This window comes from Thamnophis sirtalis, unplaced genomic scaffold, assembly GCF_051295495.1.
Source record: "Thamnophis sirtalis isolate CommonGarterSnake01/CBP01778 unplaced genomic scaffold, rThaSir2_p1.2 scaffold_2, whole genome shotgun sequence".
In the NCBI taxonomy this organism is placed as follows: Eukaryota; Metazoa; Chordata; class Lepidosauria; order Squamata; family Natricidae; genus Thamnophis; species Thamnophis sirtalis.
The window spans coordinates 63,175,602-63,195,059 of record NW_028261382.1 but is presented as its reverse complement, the minus strand read 5'-3'; the positions used below and the strand labels follow the sequence as shown (position 1 = coordinate 63,195,059).

Sequence of the window (19,458 nt, the reverse complement as noted above, 5' to 3'; positions counted from 1 at the left end):
ATTCCAGGTTGCTTCTCCCCTTGATTAGTTTTCATCCATTGCTTCTTGTTTTGTCCTCTGGTGCTTTGGAGAATAGTTTAATCCCTCTTCTTTGTGGCAGCCCCTGAGGTATTGGAACACTGCTACCATGTCTCCCCTAGTCCTTTTTTTCATTAAACTAGACATATCCAGCTCCCGCAACTGTTCTTCATATGTTTTAGCCTCCAGCTCCCTAATCATCTTTGTTGAAAATAGCTTAAATTGGCCTATTATTCCTTCAGCACACTAAGCAGGGTGCATATAAAACGCCTTCTCCTGTGTTCAGTTTTCCTTCACGCAACCTGGTCAAGAAAACAATAATTTTAACAATCACCCTGTTCGGTTTCCCTTTCCTAAAAAAAAACAAAAACACCCATTGTCTTGGGTTTATTGCAAATTTAATTTGACTTGATAGGATTGCCTCTAAATGAGCTTTGGCATTTCTCTAAATACGTTAATTTCCAGGCATTGCAACGGATGAATTTTAATAATTTGCATCATTTTTCCTAAGCGTGATCACAGAATGCATGTTTATCTCTGAAAGAAAGAGGATTTTTTAAAAATATATATTTTTTATTGTTTGCATATAAATATATTGAATATAGTGCAATTGTCCTGACATTTGACTTGCCATAAAAACCAACGTGAAAACAAATAACATATATACTATTTAAAACAGTGCTACTGTTGTACAGTTATTTTTGACCATCCTATTCATTCTAATACAACGATCCATATATAGTAACTCTTTCCAAGTCCCCCTAACCTAATTTTTTCATATTACAACCTCCACCTCATGCTTCTAACCATTGATAGAATCTGTTCCATGTGTCATAATATTCTGTCTCTCCTTTGCATTTTATTTTTAACGTTAGTCTATCCGTTTCTGCACAGACCAGTATCTTCCTTATTATCTCCTCCTCTGAAAAGGGGTGTTTTCACTCTTCCACTGCTGCGCATACATCATAAACTTCGCCAGAATTATTTCTATTAGGCATTATATCACATGGCTATGATAAAGGGTAAAGGTAAAGGTTCCTCTCAAAAATATTGTGCCAGTCGTTCCCGACTGTAGGGGGCAGTTCTCATCCTCGTCTCAAAGCCAAAGAGTCAGCGCTGTCCAATGGTCATGTGGCCGGCATGACTCAACGCTGAAGGCGCATGGAACGCTGTTACCTTCCCACCAAAGGTGGCTCTTATTTTCCTACCTGCATTTTTACATGCTTTAGAACTACTAGGTTGGCAGAAGCTGGGACAAGTAACGGCAGCTCACTCAGTTACCTGGCGCTAGGGATTCGAACCGCCAAACTGCCAACCTTTCTGATCGACAAGCTCAGCGTCTTAGCCACTGAGCCATCACGTCCCTTGATGATAAAGGGACAATATATCTGACACATCCTGACCGCAGCAAGAATGGTGAAAGAAAGAGGATTTTTGATACTCAGATGAATGAATCGATTGGAAATGTGGGATTTTTGTCCAAAGTGGCTGCTTACTTTTGACAAGGAGAGATATAAAGCAGCAGTCGAGCTTCGTAAAGGAAGTCTTAACTTTAGACCTTAGAAAATGATCACCAGTGAAAAGATTCCTTTCTCCCTATTGAGGAAAAAAAATGCAGAAAATAGACTTTTGTTTGCTTCCTTGTTTAGAAAACTGGCACAAGAAACGGCGTGTTCTGATAGACTTTTCTGTGTTAGAAAAACGTTGTATACATTTTAGGGGCAGCCGTAGTTAAAATCTTGGATATCCTCCTGTTAGCTACATTTTCCAGCGTGGCTGAACTAAAGCCAGCCATTTTGCAGTGCAGATGTAGCCAAGGAAATGTTTCCCTGCATACTGAAACTGGCCATTTGAATTTGGGGAGCCAAAATTTCTTGCTTCCTCTAGTTGCAAAAAGACAAGCAAAAAAAAAAATCATGTAATTTGCTTAAAGCACATTTCTCTGCAAAATGTAGAGATGTGATCACACTGTATTTTGATACACAATGCTAGTTAACCGCTTTGCACGGTTATTTACAGAATAATAGAGCCATTTGGGGGGGGGGGGTCATCTAGTCCAAACCCCCTGCTTGAGCTGAAGTCCCTAGACTATTTCAGACAAATGGTTGTCCTGTTTCTTTTTAAAAACTTCCAATGTTGGAGCACCCAATAATTTCTGGAGGGAAGATGTTGCACTGATTAATTTTTCTCACTAGCCGAGACATTTCTCCTTAGTTCCAAGTTGCTTCTCTCCTTGATTGGTTTCCATCCATTGCTTCTTATCCTGCCTTCAGGTGCTTTGGAGAATAGCTTGACCCCTTCTTCTTTGTTGCAGCCCCTGAGATACTGGAAGACTGCTATCATGTCACTCCTGGTCCTTCTTTTCACTAAACTAGATATAACTCAATTCCTGCCATTGCTCTTTTTATGTTTTTATAAATAATGTTTACAGTGTTTATTATAACCAGCCTTCTGCTATCATAATATAGAATAGAATAGAATAGAATAGAATTCTTTATTGGCCAAGTGTGATTGGACACACAAGGAATTTGTCTTTGATGCATACTCTCTCAGTGTACATAAAAGAAGAGATACATTCGTCACGAATCATAAGGTACAACACTTAATGACAGTGATAGGGTACAAATAAGCAATCAAATCATACTAAGAAACAATATAAATCGTAAGGATACAAGCAACAAGGTTACAGTCATACAGTCATAAGTGGGAGGAGATGGGTGATAGGAACGATGAAAAGATTAATAATAATAGTAATGTAGACTTAGTAAATAGTTTGACAGTGGTGAGGGAATTATTTGTTTAGCAGAGTGATGGCGTTCGGGGGAAAAAACTGTCCTTGTGTCTAATTGTCTTGGTGTGCAGTGCCCTATAGCGTCATTGTGAAGGGTAGCTGTTGAAACAATTTGTGTCCAGGATGTGAGGGGTCTGTAGATATGTTCACAGCCCTATTTTTTGACTCGTGCAGTGTACGTCCTCAATGGAAGGCAGGTTGGTAGCCATTGTTTTTTCTGCAGTTCTAATCATCCATTGAAGTCCGTGTCTGTCTTGTTGGGTTGCAGAGCCAAACCAGACAGTTATGGGGGGTGAAAATGACAGACTGAATAATTCCTCTGTAGAACTGTATAGAATTATTTCTTTCTGGAGGGAAAAAAAGCGCACACTTCTGATTCCCAATTTTTTAAGATGCCACAGTGAGAGATTCAAGGATGTAGACTCCCTGCAATGCAGAACCTAAGGACAGACAGCTTTGGAAAGTGCATTGGCAGATTTGATGGAATTGTTCTGATCTGACAAAGTTGTTCCCCTTTGGGGCAGTGTCTCTGAAGCCACAGCTCGCCCCTGGTCTGATCTTTTTCAGGAGTAGCCCTAAAAAAAGACTGCTTTTGAGAAATGTCAAACCATCCCAAGCAATTAAATGAGACGGCTAACCAAACTTAGCTTACCTAAAATATTCTCATTCCCATTCTCTCTCTCTCTCTCTCTCTCTCTCTCTCTCTCTCTCTCTCTCTCTCTCTCTCTCTCTCTCTCTCTCTCTCTCTCTCTCTCTCTCTCTCCCTCCCTCCCTCCCTCCCTCCCTCCCTCCCTCCCTCCCTCCCTCCCTCTCTCTCTCATTCACACGTTCCCTTCCTCTCTTTTTCTTTCTTTTTTTTGCCTGCTGGTTATCCTTGGCAGAATTTGTAAGCAGACTGGGAGCTACGTACTTATATATCCATTTTACATTTTGTTCATGGAGATGGATTTGTGGAGTCCTTGGTGCTTTGGTATCTTTACTTACAGATGTTTCATTACTGAACTAGGGAACATCAGTGCTAGAAGAGAGTGGGGTTGTTTGCTCCCTATCAGTGTTGATGGGAGTGTTTAGTAATTCCTTGATTAAGCTGTTTGTTTGTTTTTACTGAGTTCCTTGATTGGAGAAATTATATTGAGGTACAAACAGAGAGCAAACCCCACTCCGTTCTAGCACTGATGATGTTACCTAGTTGGGTAACAAAATGTTTGCAAGAATATAACCCAGCTCAGAGAGCATCAAGGCCCTCACAGTCCTCCTCCTCCACTCTGCAGACCCCTCTCCCTTCTAGCATTGATGATGTTGCCTAGTTAGGTAATGAAACGCCTGCAAGAAAACCACCAAGCTCAGATAGCACCAAGGATCCCACAATCCTCTTCCTCCTTCTCCGCTCTGCAAACCCCACTCCCTTCTAGCACTGATGATGTTATCTAGTTGGGTAATGAAACGTCTGCAAGAAAACAATCCAGCTGAGATAGCACCAAGGACCCCACAGTCCTCCTCCTCCACCACTCTGCAAACCCCACTCCAATGGTGTGATTCAAATTTTTTTTGCTATCGGTTCTGTGGGAGTGGCAGGGGAAGGTTACTGCAAAATCCCCATTTCCTCCCGATCAGCTGGGACTCGGGAGGCAGAGAACAGATGGGGGCAGGGGCCAGCCTGAGGTATTTACCGGTTCTCCAAACTACTCCAAATTTCCGCTACCGGTTCTTCAGAACTGGTCAGAACCTGCTGAATCCCACCTCTGCCCCACTCCCTTCTAGCACTGATGATGTTACCTAATTGGGTAATGAAACATCTGCAAGAAAACCACTGAGCTCGGAAAGCACCGAAGGGCCCATAATTCAACCCTGAGCTACAGATATTCCCTTCCTTTGGTGAGGTGGAATTTTTGGGTGGTAAGAAAAATACATGCCGTGGAAGAGGTCCTCGGCTAACCTTGGGCAGACAATTTGTTTGGTTATTGTTGCTGTCTGACATAGTTTCTATGCTTCCTTTGTGTGCAGGATCTTATGGCCAAGGTGAGGGCGATGCTTGCAGCTTCTAAAAATATTTCAACCAGTGCCTCCTGAGACGGAAGGATGGAAGCTCCAGGAGGAACAGAAAGTCCTTGTTAGTGGCGGGGAGACGAGTCTTCCTGCGATGCCGTTGAGTTGCAAAACTTCCTCCCACGGGGAAGGGAGCCTTGTAAATTATGTTCTGATTGGTTTCTCAGTAAGAATTTTACGACGAGAGGTGCCTGTATATTTGTAAATAGGACATTCCGGCGAGTGTTACACAAATAAAAATGCAGAGAAATCCTTTTTATTAGCTAAAGACTTTCTGGAGGTTGGTTGGTTATTGTTTTCTTTTTCTTTTCTTTTTTTCTCCCTTTCTTTGTTTGAGATGACCTTATACTCGCTTTTCAATCAGGGTCCTCTAAGGTAGTGTGTATAAATTGAATTGAGCAGAACAAAGCGAAGAAATGCTAACAAAAAGCAACCGGGAAAAGGAGGAGGGGGGGTAATTAGGCCAAAGGAGTGACACATATTGAGCTATATAGATTTTGCTTGGAGAGAATAATGCAAAAGGGGTCGAAGGGAGCAGATTTCTAATATTCTCCAGGCTGTAATTGGGAGCTGACTTGCAGGGTTTTATGGCCTCCAGTCAGAAAAAAAGCTAGTTATTTACTTGGTGACAACCATTCTAAGATTTGGAATAAGACTTCTTAATACCTTGTTGGAAGAAGAACTCGGGATCCTTCAGATATCCAGAGTTCTGCCCGTAAAGGTAAACCTCAATTTATTTGACTTTATCATAAAATGCGCTTGATAAATTGACACTTACTGCTTGAAAATTAATGAGTAGTTATGATCAGCCTCTCCTCTCCCCTTCTCTCCCTCAGTCTTGTATCATCTCCTCTCCCCTTCTCTCCTTCAGGCTTGCCCCACAGAAGCCTCTCTCTCCCCTTCTCTCCCTCAGGCTTGCTCCACAGAATCCTCTCTTCTCTCCCTCAGGCTGGCCCCATTGATCCTCTCCTATCTTATCCCCTTCTCTCCCTCAGTCTAATTCCTTAGCATCAGCGTTTTTCAGGTGGGGAGGGGGGGTAGAATTTCTAAACTCCCAGCCCGTAGGCAGGATGAGTCATACACTGCCCATGCTCATGTTCATGCTCATGCTCAAGTGGCAGTTGGAACAGAATTCTTTTCAGATGGGGAGAGGGAGTAGAACGTCTAACTCCTTAGCATCAGAGCATGTTAATAATATAAGAAATACTAATGATCTGATGGTCATTTCAAAAAATCCTTTCTTAGCGAGTACCTAGAAGCCAAGAGGAACGTATGTGCCAAATTTCAAGTTTGTAGGCTTTACATTTCTGGAGATTTTGTGATGATACGTGAGTGGTATTTTGCTTTTAGGTGGGTGGGTGGGTGGATGTTGTAGCCATGGAGTTGGCAAACTCTCTCTCTCACACACACAAACAATTTATTTGGACTTTTAATTAAACATATATTGGGAGCTTGGTGGATATAATAATCCACTTCTTGAAGCAATGCTTGTTGAAAATGCAAGGGTGGAAGACTTGCATTTTTCTGCCAAATTTTCAAGGGGCAATTCTTGAACTATCTGGGACGCTCCATCCCAAATCCACCGCTTCAGAATTGGGGCTGGGCTGTTGGTGTGAGGATCTAGAAACACCACAGCTGGAATCCTTGTGAAATTAGTCTTGGGAAGAAGGGGTTGATGCGTAATCCATTTTGAAATTAGTCATAAAGGAATAAAATTAGTATAATAAAATCTCAGCCAGCTTTAGGCATTGGGAGGGGACGGGTGATTTAATGCTAGCTGTTTCCAAGTTTGTTTTAGTGCGTGGAGCCTCTTTAATTTAATAGTAAATGAATTCACTGACCTATTTTTCCTTGACACATTATTATTTTTACAATCACTTTACCAAACACAAAACCACTGCTGTGAATCGTGCTTAACTTTGTCCAGGTCCCAAACACAGTGTTAAAAATGAGGGAACACTAGAAAAAGCCACAGTCTGCTGGGTCATCATTTCAGAGATACTTCCTTACCTAAACCGATAAACCGAATGACCCAAGGGAGGGGTTTTGATTTTCTGCTGGCTTCCCCATTGACTTTGCTGGTGGGAAATCACATCGGAGATCCCAATCACATGATTGTTAGATGGGTGTGGAATAATGCAGGGTGGCAAGGTGGTTCTACAGGGGGTACAATTTTGCCAAAGCAGCTGGCCTGAAGATCTTTCCAATTTCAATCCAACAGGAGTCTTGGATCCCAGATTTTGGACACTTTTTTTTAAACCTATTTGAGGCACCTTGATTCAAAAATTGCTATCCTGCATTGCACCGTTTCATCCAACAGAAAATCAGGAGAGTTTCAATAGTTTAGAGATGTTGCCTTGCCTTTATAAATGGCGACTGGCAAAGCGCAATTATGCACTGAATCTTGCCAATTTCCTATAATTATAGCTTGTACAAATGGAGCACAATACCTTTTTTAAAAACCCAAAGGAATCAAGAGGGTTTTTAAGTGGCGGCTCTGAACAAGAGCCAGATTAAAATTTCGAATACGAAAATTTGTTTCTGCTTTTAAGGGGTGGAACAATTGAGTTTTATAAGATAGCGCGTGACAAAGCCTTTTGACTTCCCAGATTTATTTATTTATTTTTAAATCTGGAGGCCTTGGGGTTAAAAAGTATTTAGGAACGGCAAGGAAATCCTCCCGTTAAAAGGCTCAAACATTTTGCTTTAAAACTTGCCCATCGTTCAGGCCAGCATGAATCCTTGTGATTTCAGCGTTACATCCATTGTCATTTTCTTAGCAAATTGGCCATTGTAAGATGTAGGCTGCAATCCAGGTATTTTTCAAGTGGTCTTAGGGTCTCCATAAAGGAGATCCAACCCTGTTTTTTTTCTTCGGAGATCATTTTTCAGTCTTTTAGGGACATGGTGGCTCAGTGTCTAAGATGCTGAGCTTGTCGATCGAAAGCTCGGCAGTTCGGTGATTTGAATCCCTAGCCCGTAATAGAGTGAGCTCCCGTTACTTGTCCCAGTTTCTTCCAACCTAGCAGTTCAAAAGCAAGTAAAAATGCAAGTAGAAAAATAGGGACCACTTTTGGTGGGAAGGCATCAGTGTTCCGTGCGCCTTCGGCATTGAGTCACAGCGCTGGCTCTTTGGCTTTGAAACGGAGATGAGCACCGCCCCCCTAGAGTCGGGAATGACTAACACATATGTGCAAGGGGAACCTTTATCAATCTTTTAATTGACTGCTCAAGAAGTCGGACAATTGCGCTGCAGCGGGAGGCAGAAATTAAGTTATCCTCCACGCTACTTTGGTTTTAATGTAATTTACTATTAAAATCATTGCCAAAATGAAATGGATATATTTAAGGATCATCAAGAAAATTTGGTAACCCTGAATATTAATATCCTAAATTCGGGAATAGTGATGGAGCTTTTCAAGTAGGGTGTTGCCTTCAAAAAAATCAACAAATCTTGTTGAGAAAGGGACAAATGCACTGATGATGTTACCTGGTTTGGTAATGAGAAGTCTGGAAGAAAACCATCTCGAGAGATCTTTTAAGGGGTGTTTTTTCAAACTCTTTTCCCAAGGGGCAAATTCCTTTGTCTCCTCTATCCCTACGCAGTGCATCACTGTTCCAAAGCGCTCGGAGATGCTGTTAATGGCCTGTCTTTCCCACCCCCACCCCTTCTCTGAAATGCGTTCCCTATTTAAAGGGAGGGGGAACCGAGCTACACTTTCTGTTTGTTCCCTGACTTTCTTTGCTTCCCCCCCCCCCCACCCCCAATATTGCACTTGAGCGACTTTGTAATTGCCTCAGGTTGCATTATGAAAAAAGTAAGACACTTTAGTCTTGTTTGGGAAGAGATTTTCCCAGCTTCGGATAATAAGATCGCCTTGTTTATCGGAGATCGAAATGCAGAGAGTTGTTTTTGTTTTTAAAGGGGAGGGGAGCACAAATACATTCCGCTCAGTCTTATAGAGTGATAACTGCACAGAAGGGGGGCATCACAGCAGACAAACTGCCAATATTTAGTTCCTTGTTTGATTTATCCATTAAATTCAAGTATTTCCACTAAGTTCTTATGTTTGGGATGCTGCAACAGTGGTCAGTTCCAGGCATGATGGTAAGGTGGTGATGGCCATTCAGTCATGTCCAGTTCTTGGCAATTCTATGGACTAGTTATCTCCACATCTTCTGCTCTTGCACTACTACTTTAAGTTATTCTATGCTCTGGCCGGTGTCACTTTTGATGGTTGGTGTCCAGCCACCATATTCTTGTTCTGACCTAGGTTTCACCAGAGCATGAAGCAAACTCATTGTCCCAACAAAAAACCCTTTTATTAATTGACTGTGACTTCTGCTCATTCGCATCCAACAAAGACTTTCAATGGAGGATTTACAGTCACAGACCTGATCTGGCTTGGAGAGCTGCCAGGCTGATATCTGCAGAACTTGGCAAGGAGTCTCGGAGAGTCATGAACCAATTAAGCGAACTAATTGTCTCCTGCAAACTCCACTCCTCTTTCACTCCTCTTATTTTCTCTGGGAGGGGCCATTCATCATCCATCTGTGGCCTTACTCCCAAGTCAACCCCTGTTCTTTAGCTGTTCCCTTTGTCTGGCAATTCTGTGTACGCACACACTGGGAACAGGCTGCAGCTGTTCATCTGCCTCACAGATGTTTAACTCTGAAGGCAGCTAATAACTGGTATACGGCTCTGCCCTCCTCTACCTCTGACATAGAGCTCTCATCAGAGCCTCCCTCAGACTCCAGGACTGGCCCATGTTCCTCCCCAGATTCACTGTCTGAATCTGCTGCCAACTCCGATAGGCCACAACAGTTCTTTGGTGTCCTTTCCTTCCTTCCTAACCAACTCTTCCAAACGTAATCAGCATTTCTCCAGTGAATTTCCCCACATAACATGGTTGTAAAGACCTGCCTGTTCTCTCCCATTCAAGAAAGCAGAACTCTTGAAACAATTAGCATTTCAAAAAAAGCCTTTTATTGGAGGAAATGATAGCAAGACAAAGGAAGCAGGATCTGAGGATTCCCACACAGCTCAATTAGGTTAAAGCAGTTAGAAACCCTCCCCTCAGTCCGGTGTTGAATAAGCCAATCCACAGGTGCGGTTGTTTTGAGAACCAGACTGTGATGACCCGGTGCGTGGCACGGAAACAACACAGCCAGAGAACAGGTCTAACTCCCCTTTATTGCTCCAACTGCCCCCAAACGTCCCCACATTTACTACAAATCCTGGAGCAAAGCTCTCACATGCACTTTCAAGAGCCTCTGGCTGTGAGTTGTCCAGTAAGCAAGGTTTGCAAACCAGTAACCAAGGCCCTCCCACCAGCATCTCCTTACATCCCAGTCCCCAGGTGTGCCCAATGAAGGGGGTCGGGGTACTCTCCTCCCTCATAGCTAGCTCAGTCTGTGCTGTTCCTGCCTTCTCTCTTCATTCTGTGCTCTAGGATCAGGAGGGGGTGGTGCTTGCTCATCGCCTGAGCTCTGTCCTGCTCCTCCCCGTCTACAAGCCTTTTTGATCCCGAAGAGCCTGTCCTCCAGTTTCCTCAAAAGCCAATAGAGGTGCCCCCTTGATCTCTGACGGCTCCTTTTCCGATTCCTCTTCCTCTGCAGATTCGGGCTCCGGATGGGGGCATGACACAGGTTGAGAAGGTAGTAAGTTGTTCTTGGGCATCGCTTGCTGGGGGCTCCAGAACTGAGACACAACAGATGGCTCTTCCCCCAACCCCCTTACATTCCCAAGAGGGTAAATCAAAGTACAGGATAGATAGGCACCAGGAAAAAGGCTATAAGCAAAAAAAAAATGAACCCAGGCCCCCTCCCCACCAAAATGGCCACATCCCGATAGTGATCTATGGGACCCGACAATGCCCAAAAGAGGTGAGACGCTGTTTTGTGATCTAAAAATATTTAGCACTTTTACTACTCAGTTAATTCAGTCTCAACATTACAGAGGCAACTATTCAGGATTGCAGGTTTGTTGAGCCACTTCCTGGTATGATGACAATGACTTCCAATCTAGCCACATTCCATCCATTTGGATGTCCAGAAAGAACTTAAGCAATTATTTTGCCCAAGTTCTTTAGATAACTCTGCTACTCTCAGATCTTTAGATACAGGTAGCCCTTGACTTTGTTGTTGTTAGATGTGAAGTTGTGTCCTACCCATCGCTACCCCATGGGCCACATTCCTCCAGGCCTTCCTGTCCTCTACCATCCAGAGTCCATTTAAGTTCACGCCGACTGCTTCAGTGACTCCACCCAGCCACCTCTTTCTCTCCTGTCCCCTTCTTCTTTTACCTTCCATCGTTCCCAGCATGTGGCTCTTCTCCAGGGAGTCCTTCCTTCTCATTAGGTGGCCAGAGGATTTGACTTTCTTCTTCAGGATCTGGCCTTCTAAAGAGCAGTCAGGGTTGATCTCCTCTAGGACTGACCGGTTGGATGGCCTTGCAGTCCAAGGGACTCAATGCAGGAGTCTTCTCCAGCACCAGAGTTCAAAGGCCTCCATTCTTTGGCCCTCAGCCTTTCTTATGGTCCAACCTTCACAGTCATCCATGGCAACTGGGAAAACCATAGTCTTGACTAGACACACTTTTGTTGGCAGGGTGATGTCTTTGCTTTTTAGTAGGCTATCTAGATTTGCCATCACTTTCCTCCCCAGGAGCAAGCGTCTTTTAATTCCTTGGCTGCCGTCCCCATCTGCGGTGATCTTGAAGCCCAGGAAAATAAATCTGTCACTACCTCCATTTCTTCCCCATCTATTTGCCGGGAATTGAGAGGGCCGGATGCCATGATCTTAGTTTTCTTAATGTTGAGTTTCAAGCCAACATTTGCACTCTCCTTTTTCACCCGCATCAAGAGGCTCTTTAGTTCCTCTTCACTTTCTGCCCTCAACTTACAACAGTTCATTTAGTGACTGTTGTAACAGCACTAGAAAAAATGACAATTTTTCACCCTTATGACCATTGCAGCATCTCCATGGTCACATGAGATAAAATCAGAACCTTGGCAACTGACTCGTATTTTTGACGGTTGCAGTGTCCCGGGGTCCCCTTTTGCGACATTCTGACAAGCAGGGTCTACGGGGAAGCCAGATTTACTTCCCAACCGTGAGACTAATGTAACAATTGCCATGATCTGCTTAACAACGGTGGCAAGAAATGGGCCAAAGCTCACTTAAATGTCTCACTTAGCGACTGTCAGACCTGGAAGCCATCTTTTAACCTTTGGGACTTCAGGCCTGCCACATTTTCTACTGTGGAAAAACGGGAGGGGGGATTATATACAGTGTGGGTGATATGTAGCCATAATAACATTCTTTCTCAGAAAATCAAGGCCACCTTGAATTGCAGCTGCCATCAGGCCAAATTTTGGGCTCAATTGTGATCGCAAGTCAAGGACTATCTGTATTTATCCTTCCTTGGTTGCCCCTTTGCAAAAAGAAGGAACCAACTTAACACTGCTTTCATCTTTTCTAGAACACAGTGGGACATATTTCTCAATACTTTTTACAAGGATTTTGGCTGCTCCATCTCCATTTTTTTTAATAAGTGTTTTGCCACACCACAGAGACAATATGTAAAAAGATAGAAAGCCTTTGCTTTCAATTGCTACTTCTATATAATATTAATAACCACTTAGCTGACCATAAATTTGTTGAAATGGGTCTGGACATAATTGAAATCACCCACATACATTTCCATTAAAGTAGTTGGAGGAAAGATAGGCTTTTCACTCCAGGCTGCCTAGAGGCAAATATTAAACCCATTCAAGAGACTTTTTTTACAGAAGCCAAAAATAGTTGAAAGTTTGTCCTTGAAAGTTTGGACTCTTCTCAACAATCTTGTCCAAAAGTTGACTTTCTAAAGAGAATCAGAGATATTTGGGAAGCTGGACAAACAGATTTTTTTCCCTTTCTTTTGACTTTTATTTCCAACCCTAGCACACACATACTGCCCATTCTTTTTGCTACACCATTTGCATTTCTTAAAAGTTTATTCATCTCTTTCCTTATCGTTAATGAACATTTGCCAAGATGAAGAAATGTATCTATTTGCTGTAGTTTTTTCCCCCCATTTAAATATGATTTTATTCCTTGATTAATACATCACCAAGATAAATTAATTATAATTAATTATAAATTATCTGTAAATTAATTATCTATCAAGATCTATAATCCTCACTGCATTATACACTCTCTCCAGCATTTGCTGCAAAGTGATTAGTTGTAATTTATTCTGTTTTCTTCGATTAATACATTATCAAGATAAATTAATTTTCAGATCTATAATCCCCATTGCATTATACAATCCCTCCAACATTCGCTGGAAATCTTTTGGCTTACCACCTAATAATGTGACGCCATTGATCTAGAAAATTACACATACATTTACATTCCCGTCCATGCACTTCTTTTTTTTTGCTCAGTCATTACTTAGATTCATATCAAATGTCAAAGATTCTTAATGAGTCTTACTATCAACATAGCATAGTTCTTATTTGACTGAAATTGTTTCATGTCCTTTTGCCTAAAATAATCCATAGTTAAAGAACACAACCACGTGATGGCATTTCATTAATTATTACAAAATCATCCAATAGCCTTGAATCTTTATAACTATTCTAAATAGAGATTAGTTGACAAAGTTTCTAAACCTTTTTTTTCCAAGTCACTGTTTACAATTTGTGTACAGATTCCTTTTGTTATGGTAGTACATATATGTATATATCATTAACTGTATCCCTTATCCTTATCATTCCATTATTAGTTGTTATAATTAATATTGGTTAGGGTAAGGGACCATGCACTTCTGATGTTGCCACAAAGATCTATTATAACCACAGATATATTAAAACAAAAACAAGGGGATCAATATTTTTTCCTCTGGAGGGAAAAAAAATCGACACGAGGAAAAAGATGTTAAAAGAAAACAAAATCAATTTGGCTATGATGATTGAAGATAAACTGTCATTTGGAGGTAAGCCAGTTCACTTTTTACTCCCTGAAATATCGGGTTTAAGGGATTCAGTGCTGGAGTTAAAAGATTTGCAGATTCTGAACAGATTATCATTCACATCGAATTGACGCGTTGCGAGATGAGAGCTCTTCAAAATGCAGACATTTTGCCCTCCAGGACCTTCACTTTTCTTTCAAAATGTGGCATAAATGCTTTGAAAGAGAAGAAATCAGTATGGTTCATTCCAGCCTGGCTTAATGTTTTTTTAAAAAAATTCTCAGCAAATGCCACACTTCTTAAGTGACATTTGACCACAGTGAAGATTACAGACAAGAATTCATGACTGGTAACTTTTTTTTCCTTCTTCATCCATAATAGATGTTTGGCATATGCACCGTTGCAAATTACCAGTTAAGTTAACATTTGGTAATTGTGAAAGAATACCTTTATTTTTCCTGTAGAAAATGGGAGATCTTTTCATTCTGGCTAAGTGTGCTCAGACGATACTGATACAGCAATTGGGAAAATAATTTGGATTCCGAAAAGGCATGCGGTTAACAGGCAGGGCTATTTTCAACTTCGGTGGGGAGGGGGGTGGGTTTGACATCTTTCTGTGCTGCATTTTTTTTTCTAAAGCAAAGCCTCTAAACTTATTTTTGGAGACTTTCCTTAATTTCTTTTATTCGTTCAAAAACGAGACCCAATCATCTCGATTAAATAAATACTCTTGAAAATCAACGGCAGACCCATCTATTCATTTCTAGCCCTATGAAAGCAGCAATTTCTGGTGGAGTTAAAGACAAGAGAACACCACTGATTGGGGGGGGGGGGTTCTGACCGAGGCTTTCCAAGAGCATGAAGCAAATTCCTTGTCTCGACAAAAACCCCTTTTATTAATTGACTGAATTCTGCTCATTCACATCCAGCAAAGTCTTTAGAGGGAGGATTTACAGTCACAGACCTGATCTGGCTTGGAGAGCTGCCAGGCCAATATCTGCAAAAGTTGGCAAGGAGCCTCAGAGAGTCACAAACCAATGAAGCCATCTAATTGTCTCCTGCAAACTCCACTCCCCTTTCTCTCCTCTTTTATTTCCTCTGGGAGGGGCCATTCATGGTCCACCTGTGGCCTTCCTCCCAAATCGACCCCCGTTCTTTAGCTATTCCATTCGTCTGACAACTCTGTGCATGCGCACACTGGGAACAGGCTCCATCTGTTCCTCTGCCTCACTGATGTCAGACTCTGAAGGCAGCTGATAACTGGCATAAGGCTCTGCCCCCCCCCCTCCCCTGCCTCAGACACAGAGCCCTCACCAGAGCCTTTCCCAGACTCCAGGACTGGCCCAGGTTCCTCCCCAACCTCTTCACTGTCCGAATCTGCTGCCAGCTCTGCTGGCTGTTGATGGGACACAACAGGAAGATTTTTTTCCCCCATAGCTCTCCTCTCTCCAAAACAAGGGGGCAGACCACAAAGACCCATTTTACAAGACACCCGTTATCTTAGAATAACATGAGATCCTGGGATTTGGGTTGCGGTGACACAAAATGAAAACCAAGCCATCAACAATCGAGTTGTATTGGATTTACTGGTCATCTTTATAACCTGACAGCAAATCCCCAGGGTTTTTATCAAAGCTATGTTTAAGCTAAAGGTATGTTTAGACAGGGGACAAAGCAAAATCCAAAAATGAAAACTTCAAGGATTAAGATAATCTGATGATTAGGGGACTGGAGGCTAAAACATATAAAGAACGGTTGCTGGTATTGAGCATGTCTTGTTTAATGAAAAGAAAGGCTGGGGGGGGGGGGTGACATGATAGCAGTGTTCCAATATTTGAGGGGTTGCCACAGAAAAGATGGGGTCAACCTATTCTTCAAAGCATCAGTAGGCAGGATAAGAAAGGATGGACATTTTTTCACAGAGATCTAACCTAGAATTTAGGAGAAATTTCCTGGAAGAACTAGTGCTGGTATTCTGCCAGTTCTTACCAATTCGGGCGAAGCAGTGGCAGCTAGAGACTCCACCCACACACCCCGACGTAGTGTATGACCTGTGCATGCACAGAAGGTGGTGTGTATGACCATAGCGAGTGCACTCACATTTGCGAACCGGTAGTGAAGGTAAGTAAATCCCACCACTGGACAGAACAATTATTCAGTAGAAGAATTTGTCTACAGAAGTTGTGGATGCTCCAACACTGGAAATTTTTAAGAAGAGATTGGACAACCATTTGTCTGAAATGGTATAGGGTTTCCTGCCTAAGCAAGGGGTTAGACTAGAAGACCTCCAAGGTCCCTTTCTGCTATTCTATTCTCCAAGGAACCTGAAGGCAGGATGAGAAGCAACAGATAGAAGCTAATCAAGGAGAGAAGCAATGTAGAACTAAGGAGGAATTTCCTGGCAGAAGAATTAATCAGTGGAACAGTGTGAATCCAGATGTCCATGCTCCAACACTGGAAGTTTTTAAGAAGAGTTTGGACAACCATTTGAAATGGTATAGAGTCTCCCTAAGCAGGGGGTTGGACTAGAAGACCTCCAAAGCCCTGTCCAACTCTGTTATTCTATTCTAAATCTAAAAAAGAAAGGTGAGGGAACAAGGATGCTTTAACAGCTGAACTGTGCTGTCCTGCTCGCACACACACACATACACATAACTGGTTTAGTGGATTCTGCCACAACTCTCTTCACCAAAACCCCAGAACTGTCCCAATTAAGTCCAGCCACAAGCCAATGCTACACCACAGAGCAATGACCAATGAGTCCACAAGGCGATTGAAAGTTTCCCAATTAAAATGAAATCCATCAGCCAAAATTAAATCCACAATGCAAGAGGGTTCACGGAGAAAGAAAAACCCAGAGTTTACAAGGCACACTCCAAATCAAGACACAGTGTCGGTCCAAAGCGAGGCAAGAATCACTACAACCAGAAAACACACAGCTAGGAAATGAACAGGTTGTTCCCAGCATCGCCCCCCTCTTGTCTGCTGTGCTAAACAGCGAGATTCTGGTGCAGCCCATTGAGAAGAGAAAGGCTGCCTCCTCATCAGTAATCTGGCTGACCTTCGCTGCTCCTGGCTGCCTATTCTTTGCTCTATGTGTTCTTGGATCAGGGAAAGAAGGCAGTTCCTCTCCCTCATCGCCAACCAGCTGCAGCTGCACGCTTTCCTCACCTGAAGTCTCAGGACTGTCCTGCTGCAGCTTCTCTTGAGCCAAATCCATCTCCAATGGCTGCTTGGATCCATTGACCAACTGATCTCCCAATGTGCCTGGAACAGGTTCATCCTCCCCCAAGCTGACATCTGGAGAGTTATCTGGGGAAACATCTGGGGAAGTCATGACCCGAGCTCCTGAATTTTTTTTAAAAAAAGACTTGGCTATTTAAATTGGTGTTTGTAGGCTGCCAATTTGGGGGAGTCTTGAACATCCTACTGAAGTCTTCCCCCCCCCAGTAAAGATAATCCGCAAATTACAACTATTTGTTTAATGACCATTCAAAATTATAACACCACTAAAAAAAAAGCCCGCAACTGGTCCTCCAACTTACAACCGTTACAGCATTCCCAAAGTTATGGGGTCAGAATTTGGGAGTTTGGCAACTGGCATGTGTTTATGGCGGTTGCAGCATCCTGAAGACACATGATAGATAGCCATGCTGTCAGAGTTCCAAATAGCATCCAAAATAAAATCAGAGTATGAGGCAAAGGATTCCTCAAAGTTCCAATTTATTAAGAGAGCCATGTTGGCACATCTGGGAAAACCCTAATCTGAAACCTTCTCAGTTTTCCCACCCAGTTGAAAACTGAAGATCCTGCCCCAATACCCACAAGTTCATCACATGGTCCAATCTTCCACTGCCACGAAGACACATTCCTCCCATCCAGATCCAGCCAGGTGCAGAGACAAAGGTGACCTTGACTTTCTAAGAAGAATGTTATTATGGCTACATATCAGCTAACTCCACATAATCCCCCCTCCCAGTTTCCCACAATAGAAAGTGTGGCAAACCTGAAGTCCAAAAAGAAAAGATGGCTTGCAGGCATGACACATGTGTGATCTTGCCAGCTGCTTCAAACGAGCAAAGTCAATGGAGGAAGCTAGCTTTGCTTAATGACCACAAGATTTCCTTAGCTGCAGTGATTCGCTTAACAACCATGGCAAAAAAAAAGAATTCGTAAACCCAGGTGCAACTTGCTTATAAACCGCCTTGCTTAGCCATGGAAATTCAGGGCCCAGCTGTGGTCAGAAGTCAAGGACTGACTCGGTTCATGATCAAAACCAGGAGGATGAGAAGATGGGCCTTGGCCTGGCAAGGCAATCCTCATCTCCATCGCCTTCACCATGACACCATTGGTTCTAAATTGTTCCATCTTGCCCAGCACCAGAGGGTGTTCCTTTCTGAGACCAAACCAAGCAATTCTGTTCCTCCATTGTCACAGCGTTTTGGTCTCTCACCTGCCATTTGGATGCCAGATGCCGGTTAAGTGTCTGCAATGGATCTTCTGGGACCATGTCCTTTTTTTTTAATGTACCGCTTCTTAGTTGGGATGGGTCAAACAACGCAACGATCCGTACGAAGAACAAACAGGAGGTAACAGATTTCTCCCATGTTTTACTGCGTGGAAATTACAGCGGAGTGGCCGAGATCATCATTTGTTGAGGGACACAAGAGGAGAGGTTGGGGAAAAGAAGACACCAAAGAGATGTCATTTCCATTATTTTTCAATCACATCACTGCTCAGAGAGGGAAGAAGGCACTCACCTGTGTCGCCAGAAAGCCACAAAAGAGACCATCAAGAAAACATAATAACGAGGACCACTGCTCAGCATTTAAGATGTTTTCTTCCATGTTGGGTTGAGTATATTGTGGCCTGCCAGCAGATTTGGACAGTGAGGAGGTTGGGGAGGAACCTGGGCCAGTCCTGGAGTCTGGGGAAGGCTCGGATGAGGGCTCTGTGTCAGAGGCAGAGATGGGGCCTCCGACAGTTATCAGCTGCCTTCAGAGTCAGACATCAGTGGGGCAGAAGAACAGCTGGAGCCTGTTCCCAGTGCGCACATGCGTAGAGTTGCCAGATGAAGGAAGCAGCTAAAGAACAGTTTCTGTGTCTTTTGTGATCTTCTGACAAGCAAAATCAATTGGGAAACCCGATTCACTTAACAACTGTGTTACTAACTGAACAACATCCCTGTTATTAATTTAACAATGGCAGGGATTCACTTAACAATTGTGGCAAGAAAGGTCGCAAAATTCACTTATCAACTGTCTCGCTTAGCAACAGAAATGTTGGGCTCAACTGTGGTCGTAAGTCGAAGACTACCGGTATCATCCAGCTGAAGAAGTATCTCATGAACATCAACAGAGGTTTTTCCTTGCCAGAATTGACCTTCCAGAATGAGCAATTGCATTTCCAGCGGATGAAATGTCTAAAACAAACTGTTATCTTAACTTGGAGTAACTGTAAAGATCTGGGCCGTGATGGATTTCTCTGTGAAAGGAGACAAAACATTTTCTGATCTATCTCTTCCTTAACCTTTTAATTTCTCCAACATTGATGGAGATGTTGCTTCTTCATTATCACTTAATGAGGCCCGTAAATACAGTTCCATCAAAATCAGGGAAAGGTCAAACTCTATCCTTCAATGATT

At 42.8% G+C, this 19,458-nt stretch overlaps 1 protein-coding gene across 5 annotated transcripts in view; it reads left to right on the top strand.

The window, feature by feature from the left end:
* Positions 1–5,123, top strand: part of SFSWAP (splicing factor SWAP) — a 107,082-nt gene extending 101,959 nt beyond the window's left edge. For all 5 annotated transcript variants that reach the window (XM_087705793.1, XM_087705792.1, XM_087705796.1 and 2 more), the window contains exon 18: positions 4,814–5,123. In XM_087705793.1, coding sequence (XP_087561919.1) covers positions 4,814–4,879 — 66 coding nt within the window. In that variant the 3' untranslated portion in view covers positions 4,880–5,123. The remainder of the gene's footprint in view (positions 1–4,813) is intronic.
* Positions 5,124–19,458: the final 14,335 nt, after the last annotated feature.